General features: G+C 40.0%; 1 protein-coding gene across 1 annotated transcript; it reads right to left on the minus strand.

Annotated features, from left to right (window-relative positions):
• Nucleotides 1–7,346: 7,346 nt before the first annotated feature.
• zgc:162592 (uncharacterized protein LOC561993 homolog) lies at nt 7,347–11,665 on the minus strand. The gene is made up of 2 exons (XM_054771386.1): nt 10,858–11,665; nt 7,347–8,456 (listed from the first exon to the last, which is right to left on the minus strand). Exons 1-2 carry the CDS (start codon nt 11,663–11,665, stop codon nt 8,158–8,160), a joined length of 1,107 nt encoding a protein of 368 aa, XP_054627361.1. The 3' UTR covers nt 7,347–8,157.
• Between the last annotated feature and the right edge of the window lie 1,325 nt (nt 11,666–12,990).

Consider the following 12,990-nt stretch of genomic DNA (forward strand, 5'->3'; position numbering starts at 1 on the left):
CCAAAACAAGATATTCACACATATCAGCTTTGACTTTGGAAAACAATGATGGCCTCTTTTCTGATATGTTGCGGACCCAACCGCTAACCGCAGGTGTTGGCTTCATATTAATTTGGTCCATCTATGGCCTAATTGATTACTCCATTAATTGAAACAACAAACTCCAGATTAATTGACTAAAAAAATGATTTGTATTTCTGTGTACATTTATTGAAGCTATTTGACAAACATTTAGATTTGTTATTATTCAACATTATTTTAACAGAATATTCAAGCGGCAACCTGGTGTTTGTGCACTCATTTGCTCTGTCAGTTCAAATCTTCTATTTCTGAAAAAAAAGGCGTAAATTAAAAATGTGTTTTTTTCATCCGATTCATCGATTAATTCAAAAAATCAGTTATTAAAATGATCATTAGTTGCAGCCCTATAATAAACCATGTGTTTGTACAGATTTTTAAGTTGGCACAAATTAATACATTGCTTGACTTCTTTACTCAGTCTATTACATAATTTTACTCCACATATTGATATGCTAAAGGTTTTAGTTTGTAGTTTTATGGAGGGTTTTTTTTAGGACAGTGGAAAGGCACTCACTCATTCAAAATGACATTTCTAAAATGATATACGGTACCAATACAATACTATTTTCTTTTCTTAGATTTAATTAAATATTTTTGATAATTATCATTGTTTGTTTATTAATTGTTAGTTTTCGTTCTACTGCCTTGTAGTAAGTTGTGTGAAAATTTGGACTCACGTTTAAGTGACCAAATGTGGTTCCTTGCCCTTTAAAGGGTTACTTCAAAACAGAGGGAAGGATGAGTAGAGTCATCCCTCGTTTATCACGGTTAATTGTCTCCATACACAACCACGATAAGTGAATTTCCAAAGTAGGATTTAACATTAATAAATGGAATATTTTTGTACTTAGCGCATAGAAAACCTGTTTATGACTTTCTAAATACAATCTTTACCATTATGAGAGCCCTGCAGACATAAAACAACACCCCTGTAGTCACCTTTACACTCCTTTTATTCTTTGTTTACAATACATTATTCAACTGTAACGCACAGGCTACGGGATCACTGCTGGGACACAAGAGACGGCCATGGCTTTAACCACTTGCAAGCTAGCAAGCTAACTATTTAGCCTTCAACTTATTGACTGTGTTTTAAAGTTACGAAATGGTTTTAAATAGAGTGAGGAAGAAGCCAAAGCAGCGAAAAACTTGCCACTTCCACAAACAATGAATGGGAGGAGAACGTCTTTTCACTCGATCATGTGGACATGCCATGGCTGTCTCCATGCAGTGTGACGGTAGTCTAATGTCATGTCTCAATAATGGAACATTCCTGACGCCTAGTGGTCAGTATACTATCTATAACTTTGTCATTCAATAGTCATTGACAAGTAGTCAACCACAAAATAGCTATCATTTATTGATTAATTAGTTTTTGAAAAAAAAAAAAAAGAAAAAAACGCGATAGAGTGAGGGAGCGATAATGGAATCGTGACATTGCAAGGGACAACTGTACTGGAAATCAGTAATGACAATGGAAAAGTGCAACCATCTGTAGTATCCCAAAGAGTTCTCCCAGCACATGATGCTTTAAAAGATGTTGTGATGTTGTTTTTATTCATTCATCCAGAAGGAGATTTAGGAGGTCAGAAGTCACTGATGTCGGCCCCGAGTTAGAAGCGAGTGTTAGAATCTCTGTACTATCCCAAAGGAGTTTGATGGGCTTGAGTCACATTCCTCTACACAAAATGCATCCAAGCATGCCTTTATGTACCTTGTTTTGTGCACTGGGGTGTGCACAGTCATGCTGAAACAAAAAGTAAAAGCCAAAGTCCATTTTGGACAATTGTATGATTATACAACTCTAGAGATTAGGATTGTGAGGTTGCTTCGTTGACATTACAAAGCACTGGCTTGCTAATGACCACACTAATAAACCAACTGGAGAATCACATCCACCAGGTATGGAAGCACACACAATACAGCATTCAGGTAGCAGATTTATGTACTTCATGCAGTCATTTTTATTTGTCTACAGATTTAATTTGTCTAAACCTTTGCAGTCATAAAAAAAAACGACAATTTTGTTCTGATTTTCGTTGTTAATTGCTATAGCTGTAACTGCCTATGGTAAGAAATTAAATATTTTCGGTTTGCAGCATCCGTGTTGTGAAGTGCTTGGTAAGTTTACAATTTTTTCCAATTGCTAACACACTAAAATGACTTCCTTAGCACAATTCATACTTAAAATGACACACATAGAGCAAAACCTCTTCTCAAGTCCAACCACTGGTCAACCAAAATAAAGGCATTCCAGCTGAGATTCAGTCTGACAGGACCGGCTGGCTCCATTGTCCACAAGAACCCCCGGTCGTCCAGATAGAGCTGCAACCAGATCATAGACCAAGTGGAAGCGGCCTGTGGGCCACACTCCCAACAGCCGCAATTGGCATCGAGCTGTGACAGAGGCGCAGAGGACCCGGCGAAGCGCTTCACAGTCTCAGAGATTTTTCTTCATAATATTACAATTGTATTATTGTATAATTATGACTTTTTTCTCAGAAGATGACCACTTTTATCTCCTATTATTTTAACTTTACTATTCTCCTAATATTGTAGTGTTATTCTAGAAAAATTACTGCTCTGTTCTTCCATATTTTTTTAGTTTTCCAGTTTAATTTTATTTTTAGAGTGTGCCTTAGGACATTACAAAACAAGGCTGCAGGCTGCGAATGGCCCTCTGACATACAATAGCGTATCTACAAACCGGCTCTCTCTTTCACACTGAGGTTGGAATACCCGCCTTTTGTAAACACAAGGTGGCACTATTACATCAATACTATGTTAATCTGCTCAACACGTTGATAGAAAAATAAAGAAATAAAAAATGGCTAGTGCATCCATTTCAATGTAGACAAGTGGGCACATTGCATTTAAATACGGTGGAAAATATGTTTCACAAAGAGCAGCAATTGCCAGATTTTTTTTTTACTGATTGTGTGTGGTCAGTTGGTCAACTTATATCATGAAAGACAACCACACTGATATGAGACTTGGACTACGCTCTTGCGTTTACATTTTACACGTTCACCTTTAAATGGTGTCTCCTATTTAGTATTTAAGTAGTGCTCATGACCCGACAGAAGGATGCAGCCCTGGCAGAAATTACCTGTGGGAGACTGTGAAGTGCTCAGATCAACATCACTGTCAATTATTTCAAGACAGCCAAGGTTGCTAGTGCTAATGCACATCAGTCCTGGGAGACTGGTTTGCAGCAAAGATCGCAAATGATTGGAAAAACACTTCAGTATGCCAGAAAAAAGCCATGATCTTTGGAAGCTCAGCTATTCAAGGGATACATGTTGTACCACGATTAGTTTGTACTTGGTCCAATGTTAAGATGATAGTTCACATTTGCCCTAAGCAACTCTGTGGTTCATGACACACGCCCACGTCAAGAGGAGCATGACAGGTTTTATGTCTGCAAAGAAAAATCTCAAGAGTATTCGAAAAGCTTCGACAAGTGCCTAAAAGCTTCACTAAAACATGGCACTTCTCCCTCAAAGATCATTTGGGAATTTTTTTTTCATTCATCAAATGTTCTTCCTGCTGAGTCACCTTCTGCGTCACTCAAGCTGGAAGGTGGTACGCTACAACAACACGAATAGCTTCACTTTATGCAGGCAAAAATTCTAATTTCTATCCTATCCGATAAGGAGTGATTCTTTTTGTCTTTTTTCATCTTAAAGAATGATCTAACACAGTGCTTCTCAAATAGTGGGGCGCGCCTCCCTGAGGCGTTGGGGCAGCGGGGAAGGGGTGCGGCAGGTGAGGTATGCTTGTGTTTTTAATCCATGCCTGATTGATGCTGGTACCAGCAACTCATACAGTGGTTTGTACAGATAAATAAATGACAGAAAATTATCGAGAACCACTCAGCTCAGTTTTCATAATGCAAAAAGTTCAGTTATGAACACAGAGAACAAAGCATTTGGTACACCTGCACAATCTATTGATATGCACACATAAATACAGAAACTCAAAAATGTTACTTTTACAAAGGTAAGAGCACTCAGCAGGGTAGCAATCTTGCCAAGGCCAACCACCAATGCCAGAGATGTTTACCTGAGCACTTGACTATAGATTTGTCCTTATAGCTAGTGTAACTGCGGACGTACGATAAATGATGCAGGAAACAGCTTTTTGTTATGTTTTTTTTTTTTTAAGTTCTAACCCAGTTAAAATTAGATTTTTTCAAATATTTCCAGATTTGTAGTTGGCCGGCAGTAATGCGCATTAAGAAAAATAGAAGTCGAATGGCAAATAGCAGAGGGAGGAAACATGTCACCAACTGGAGTTTTCAAAATAATATTTGAAAAAATTCCACCTTTATCCAACTCTGCACTGTTATTCAGAACAGTTCTTTAGTTCTCAACATGGACAAAAAATAAATAAATTGCAATATTATTGATCGAACTATAATTTACAACTTGGAGCAACTACTAAATAAATTAATAAATTATTGCTGTTTTGTGGTTCAATAAAAAAATGCATATTTAAGCACATTTGACATATTCTTGTCCTAAATTAATCATTTTCAAGCATAAAAATGTCTAAATGAACGGAAATACAAATACAAAGCATTCAGAAGACATTTTCTGAGATTTATTTATTACATTTTTTTTGTCCTGTCCAGCCAATAGGGCAGATACTATTGTTGATCTAAAAGCCCTACATGCTCAACAGATTTGCTCTGCCAGGGAGAGACACTTCCCCTGTTTTACAGAATTTATTTAACTTTGACGTTTTGTTGTTATGCAAATTTGGAGCGGCAGGACCGGAGCAGGAGGGGATAGATAAGAAGAGAGAAGAAAACAAAGGAGGGAGTGCGGGGACAATAGGTGGACAATAAAGAGAGAGAGAAGGACAGCAGAAACTACAACAATTGCGACAACAATAACAAAACAACTGAAACAAACAGGACCACATCAGCAAATGTCTGTGACGGCTATAAAGACCATGACGGAGAGGTCAAAATAAAATCAACAACCACAATGATAATACTGCATTGAAACACTCATACACAATAGTAGTAATTGTAGTAACGAAACTATTAACTATGATAGTAATCAGATAATCACTATCCTTTAACCTTCTTAAACATGACTAAGAAGAATTTGCAAGCTTAACACAGTTCAATAAAATAGTTTCCTTTAAAATCTAGACAGTTAAAAGCATGCTTTGCTGTCTTGCAAATATAAATAATTTGTCATCTGCTGAAAAGCTGCAATGTACAGTGATGTGTGAAGTAATGCATAACCCAGATATCAGCAATGCACGTAAGGAGACATGGAAGTACGGCGTCATGAAGGCCGCATTAGCCGTGAACTTCATCTTGAGAGTTAACCACCTCTTAAAAAGTTAGCAGTAGTCCTTAGGTGTGTTAACTTCAACATCAAGTTAACCAAGTTTTGGACAACAAGATAGCGGTGCTGTTAAAGTTAACGGTGGGTTAAGTCTACCTAACCAGTGGTTCAATAAATAACCGAGTTTTGAACAACCAGTGTTCTGACAACAACCTCGCACTGAACACTATAAAGACAAAGGAGCTCATCGTGGACTTCCAGAGGAACAGAACATCACAGTCCACACATTCAGGTTCCTGGGAGTTCAGATTTCCAATGACCTCTCCTGGACAGACCACATCTTGGCTGCTCTCAAGAAGGCTCAGCAGCGTTTTCACTCCTTGAGAGTCCTCAGGAAGAACAACCTGGACAGGAAGCTGCTGCTGGCCGTCTGCCGCTCGTCCATCGAGAGCCTGCTCACGTACTATACTTCCACCTGGTACGGGAGCTGCACTGAGGCAGACAGAGTAAGGCTTCAGAGGACAGTGAAAGCAGCACAGAGGATCGTTGGCTGCCCTCTCCCCTCCCTGACAGATATTTAGTCCTCCCGGTGTCTCAGCAGAGCTCAGAGCATCATCAACGACAGTTCACATCCCGGTTTTCATCTGTTTGAGCTGCTGCCATCTGGAAAGCGGATGGCAGCAGCTCAGATGCACTGAAGTAAAGACTGAGAAACAGTTTCTTTCCGAGAGCTATCACCATCCTGAACTCTCACATGTAAAACACTGATACTCCTTTCACTGTTACTGCTGCTGCCTACAAAACGACCTCCCTATTCCTCATCCGTGCAATGAATGTAGGGAAACTGTAGTTCTGTGCAATACGTTGTTTATAGTGTGTTTTGCACTTTTGAGCTTTGCACTTTTTATTACAGCGTTTGTACTGAAACAGGAGAAGCCTTTTTTAATCATGTTGTACCTTGTATAATGACAATAAAGGAATTCTGTTCTATTCTATTCTATTCTTGCCGAAAGTCAGCTGGGATAGACTTACCCGTGACACTAATGAGGAAAATTTGTATAGAAAATGAATGGATGGATGGATAATGTAGATGCTCCAAACTATATGGTCAGTGTGGTTTTCCCATTCAATGCATAACATCGCAGCACAGGAGACTTTCTAATATTCCTCAACCTTCAGCACTCTCATTAAAAACTTTATACTTTCTTTTCAGATGAAGTGATGAAGTGTTTTTAGATGAAGTGCCAGCCTGACAGGAAACCTTCAATGTTTACAATATGTTGCAACGCTCTGAACTTTGTATAACAATAATTACAAATTCCTGAATTCATTTAGTACACTGGATAAGAGGAGAAGTGCTCCTGTTTGTGGGAAAGATATGCTTTCCACTTCTGGCAATAAAAACACACTATTAATAATAACAAGAGCACTCAGACAGCACATAACTACGGCAAGGCCAAACGGTTAACAATATTGAAAAAAATGTTTATCAGTTTGTTGTGTAGAATGTAGTCCAAACTATTTTGCCGATTTCCATAAAACTTTGCAGAGGAAAAGGCGAGCGGTGAAGGAAAATAAACTATTGGACAGTCATTTTAGTTTGGCCTTTCCAGTAACCAGTGATGCTTTTTTTCCCTCGTATGTTGCAGCTTTTCCATGCATATAACCTGCAGATGCAAAGCATTGGAGCACTTTTTCATACTAATCAACTCACACAATTCAAAAGGCATAATGCTTTATTTCTTTGATCATTCATAAACCCATGTTCTCAAAAAATCTTTGACAAACAAAAATAAATTAATCTTTTTCAGTGTTCAACTCACACATTGACATTTATAGGATGCAGATACAACTTTGTGGGAATGGTCCATTGAATTTTCCCATCATGGCACATAGCCATGGCTAAAATTTGTTGCATAAAATAGTTTTAAATGTACGATTTGTCATTGAAGCCTCTCTGATGTTATTCCCTCTCTGGCACACATTAGATAGACAGATGAGGAGTGTCACAGCAAAACAAACAACCTTAGAAGTTACCCAAGTTATCTTCTGGCAGCAGACCCGTGTTGACCTTTCTACGATGTCACTGCTTAATTACTTTTCTCATTACATATGCTCAAATGGCGTGACTTAAAGGTTAACTTCTCCCAGCTGTTATACGCCAAGGTTTTCCATGCACTCTCAGTTTTAAAAATGAGGAACAGGTGGATGGCAAAGATCCTTTCACATATGGCTCACAGAAATGTCCAAACAGCTTATTTGGGATTAACTGGTTTTTAGTCAAGTGAATTGACGATAATAAACATTCAAGAATGTGATATTATTAAAAACCGAGTTTATAGCAGTGTGTAAAATAAAGTTTGCATATGTAGGGTACAGGCTAGGCTGGGGCATTACTCTAAAACTACTAAAAGGTGGTTTAAGAGATGTTCACTGACAGTGCACTTAATCTTTGCAACACTGTGTGCAGGGGGTAAAACAAAAACAAACAAACAAAAAAATCCATGACAAACAGAACACAAGTTGATAAAAAGGAAATAAAAGGAAGCAAAACAAAAACTAAATGCAATCAGAATTATGTATTATACAGTGGATATCTGCAATTATTTCATGCACTTGTCATCCTAGCCTAGTCCGGGCATCGAACCATTTGCAAAGCAACTTGGTGACCCATAGCGCATGTCCCCTTTCTATGCATTAACCAGTGAAGTGGCTTCAGTCATATAAAAGCACTCTCCTAAGCCTGTGGCGCTCTTCAGGTGAAGAGCTGCTAGGCCAGTGTCATCAGTGTGCAGGTGGAAGAAACACTGGATGACCGCTCATGGACACTGTTGTTGTTGTTATTCAGCATTCCTGACACAAATGGAGTCTTTGAAGGGCTGCAGCAACCCAGAGTGTTGACCAGTGCCGGGCAGAGGCCTCGTGCCAGCCTCTCCATGACGAGGTAGAATTTACGACGGAAGCTTTTGTTGATCCAGAAGTAGAAGATGCAGTTCAGGAAACCATTGGACGTTGGCAGCCACACCACCACAAATTCTATCCACTCTGGCACAGTGCTTCCAGAGAGCGCTGGGGTAGAAAAATATAAATAAGCACACAACAAAATACGGCATCAGAACATCACTCAAACTGTGGTGACGAGTACCGGAGGTCTATTGGCACTCAGTAACACCAGAGGGTTTTTTTTCCCCAATAAAAATAAAATGATTAGAGTCACATTCATCAGAAGTAATTGTAAAAGTAGAAATTACCCAAAGATTCACTAAAATTGAATTCTAATATATTCTTCAACTGCAAAACAATCACCTGCCAGTACAAGCCATACATTTGAAGCTAAACCATAATGATAAACAGATGCAGCAAATACGGTGGTACATGCAAAACAAAACATTTTTGAGGTGATACTTGGTGTAAAAATGTTGAGAACATCTAATTTAGGGATTACAGCCACGATGCAAGGCTCATGATCCAAAGCATACCACATCATGTGCTGAACTACGGTGTAGGCAGTGTTATGCCATGAGCATGTATAACTGAATAGAAAGGGCTCATGATATGACTGTTAGTGATAAGATGAATTGCGACGTGCAGGGTGTTGCACACTGCCCATATTCAGCCAAATGATACTAAACAGATAGGATAGATGGATCATGACCCTAACCATACTGCAAAAGTAACGTTAGACTTTGTAAATGCAAAGAAATTGAATATTTTTCAATAATCTTAAGGCCAGGACTGGGCAAATATAAACCCAATAGAGCGCGCTGTTCAGTTACAGCCCACAAACCAGCAGCAAGTGAAAGTGGCGCCATGAATCTTGGTGACAAAAAGTCCACACTTCACTCGCCATTGTGATGGCATGTAAAGGCGACTCTAAACACATCTGGGTCTAACTGTACAAATGAGACATGAAACATCTCAAATATACAGGAATCACAAATTCAGGAATTTAAAAAAGCAAAATAATAATTCATACAGCAGTACACCCATTGACAACTTTGATGTTTCTAGGGATTTACTTCCGTATCAGGTGGCGCGACAGCCCTGTTTGGGGAAAAGGTCTTCATGTGTGAAAAAATTTCAGCAGCAAGCAAGTCAGTCATCATTACAACGCGACAGCAAAATGGCTGAAGTGGATGAAAACGTTTCCAAAAAGCTCCGTTTCACAAAATTGGCTTTAGATCTGTGGATTCATGTCCAGGCTTCCGTGAAATAAAGAAAAATCAATTCAGGCAGTGATATAATTGATGGAGTGTGCTGCATAGGGGCATGTAAGGCATGAAAAGAGTTATCACCAGTCAAGTTATCCAAAATCCAAAAGTATTGACTTGCATGTTTCTTAAAAGGATTGCCAACTTTATGATATAAGCAGATCAACAACACCCGAGCTCATGTTTTACTTTAATTCCTGAAAACTCCCCTTCAGATCTTGATTGATGAATTTAGTTCTCAACCTTGATCAACTTTTGTTAAATGTTATAATTTTTATTTTAAAAAGACAGCTAATCCGCAAATCAGTCAATGAAGATGAATAAACAATGTCCTGCAGCATTTGTGACAATCACAAGGTCAATGACAAAGTGTCCACACTAAGCAGTAGCAGCTTCATTTATCAGCGAAGAGTAGGGATGAAAATATGATTGTACTCAAGGAATATAAGGCAGTCATGTAGTCTGACGAGATTCAAATTGCCCCAGTAGAGCGGTGGTCGCCAACGTTTTTTCTTGTGAGAGCTACTTACAAAGTGGAAATAGCCGAGAGCTACTCATTTTTGTAACATTTATTTTCATAGCTTATTTCAACACAAACAAACCGAATATGTTTGTTTTACCAGAATATTAACTAACTGCTGATTTTTCTGCTCATTTTGTATTCCTAAATGCATTTCTTTCTAGTGTTCTGACATTATTAACCAAAAACCTGAATGAAAAGCAGGATTGCGGCCTTGGGGGGCTGCTTGGTGACCCCTGCCGTAGAGTGATAAGCACAACGAGGTGGCACATAAATCAACAGCGCCTATGCTGGTTACAGGCAAGTTGTGCGCCACATTACAACATTTTGCTTTAAGATGCTACTAATCAATCAAAAGAAAAAATAATGGTGATGGTCATCCATAGTAAGTACTGCGACCTACTGCTTGAACAGTTGTTTGCTGACAGATTTACTGACTGAGAAACGTTAGCCCTGTGTGTCAACCTTGCCAACTCCATCAACAACTAAACATGCACCTCTTATGTAGAACATAAGTGGGTCTGAACAACCACAAATATAATAAAAAGATTGTCACTGTCAATCAAAACTGACATACTGCCTTTCTAAAGCAAGCAATTTCATACATCTCTTGTACTCATTACGTTCTTACATTCAGTGTGCCTAATATTGTGGAGCCCAGATAAGATTGTCACTTATTTACACCATTTTGAACATCTAAAATGAGTTTCAATGGACAAACACACTGGACAGAGCTTACCATTGTAGATCATGGCTGCCATGCATGGTGTCCAGCAGATGAAGTAAGCGGCCATGACAGGCACCAGCACCCTGGAGGCCATGTTGTGTCTCCTGCGGCAAACACGCTCAAACTGCCGCATTTTGCGTCTCTGTGTCTTGGCGGCGTACCACACCCTGATGTTGGCGTACATCATGACAATGGAGCATGGGAAGAAAATGACACAGGTCAGGCTTAGAGAGTAGGCCACATTGGTGGAGTAGGACGGATTGCAGACCAGCGATGCGGTGGAGAAGTGGACCTGGATTATGCCATCTGGGAAGGATATTGGCACCAGGAGGCATGGTGGGAAGCACCAGGAGAAGGCAATAAGGAGCAGCGTCCTCTTTCTGGTCATTAAGGAGGAGTACTTGAGGGGGTAGAGCACAGCTATGTACCTCTCCAGGCTGATGGCGGCCAGTGTGTACATGCAGGTAGAGTACACTGTGGCATTGCAGAAGGCCACCATGTGACACAGCCAGTCAGGCCCGTCTGTGTAGTCCTTGACCAGACTCACCCACAGGTTCAGTGGCATGACCAGTAACCCGAAGGCGGAGTCTGCAGCTGTGAGGGAAAGCAGGAAGTACCGGGAGCTCCTCGACCAGCCGGCCACAGAGGACGTGATAACCAGGAGGACGGCAATGTTCCCCAAAGTGATCATCACTCCCAAAACAATGATGATGCTCACCTTGACTGAGCGGTGGTAATGTTGCATGATTCTTTGTGAGTCAGCACCACTGGACGTGCCGGAATCAAGGTCCAAGGCGGAGAAGTTTAGTGACGCATTCATGTTTCCTCACAGATACATTTTTTTTTTTTTTTTACCACAAAATTCCAAAAAGGAGAGGTGTAGGTGGTGCATTCAAGTGAGCTAAGATGTGGGGTGACATTAGCAGGGAGGCAGCCCTGCAGCTTCCTGCAGCCATTTGCACAACGAGCTACACACCTGAAGCAATTAGTGCAGGACCGGTACAAGCTGCCTCCTCAAATCAGGGGCAGCACATTTCAGCTACAGCCTCTCGTCTCCCAACCTCAAGGTTGCGGGTTCGATCCTCTGTCCTCATGTCGAGGGGCAAGATACTGAACCACCCGTTGCTCCTGATGCTGTGTCATCAGTAGGTAAATGTGCTAGCAGTGTCAAAGCGCTTTGAGAACCTTGAAGGTGAAAAAGATTCAAGAGTTTTATTGTCATATGCACAGTAAAACAGGTAGTTCTGCTATGCAATGAAATTCTTGTTCTGTTCATTCTCCCAAAAAAGAAAAAAAAACACAAGAAAAACGCAAGAAAATGAATAAGAACATCAGAAACACAAATACCAATAAATCAAGCAACAACAACAGAAGAGACATGAATACAAATAAATAAATAAAAAGCGCTATACAAGCGCCATTTTTTTTTTTTAGAGAGAAAAGTAAACATATGCAGCAAATGTGGCATCACTTTCAAGTAAATTTCCAGAATGAAATAGTGCCAGAATGTTCTCCACGTGCAAGCGCGGGTTTTCTCCGGGTACTCCGGCTTCCTCCAACATTCCAAAAATATTTATGTTAGGTTAATTGGAGACTCTAAATTGCGACCAGTCCAGGGTGTACTCCGCCTCTCGCCCGAAGTCAGCTGGGATAGGCTCCAGCATGCCCCCACAACCCTAATTAGGTTAAGCGGTATAGAAAACAGATGGATGGATGGAGACTCTAAATTGTCCGTAGGTGTGAATGGTTGTTTTCCTATATGTGTCTTACGATTGGCTAGCGTGTACCTGGAATTTTGCCCAAAGTCAGCTGGGATAGGCTGTAGCTTCCTGGTAACCGTAATGAGGAAAAGCAGTATAGAAAATGGGTGGATATTCTAATGCAGGCTGTGTTTAATTTCATCTTTAGAAAATACATAAAAAACAAAATGCAGGCCCTCAGGACAGGCTGGTTTTGATCAGATTTGACTTTGCAAGATGATACGTTTCCAAGTTGCAGTGTACTGTAAGTGGTTATTTCCCCTGCAGATCACTTTCATATAAAAATGGCATTGAGAACATATATAGGTCATGCTTGAGTCCATTCTTAACCAAGCACTTGATTGAGCTGCAGGTTTTGCAGTTCAGGACACCCTGACAGATTCAT

The sequence above is a fragment of the Dunckerocampus dactyliophorus genome, chromosome 3 (genome assembly GCF_027744805.1).
Source record: "Dunckerocampus dactyliophorus isolate RoL2022-P2 chromosome 3, RoL_Ddac_1.1, whole genome shotgun sequence".
Lineage (NCBI taxonomy): Eukaryota > Metazoa > Chordata > Actinopteri > Syngnathiformes > Syngnathidae > Dunckerocampus > Dunckerocampus dactyliophorus.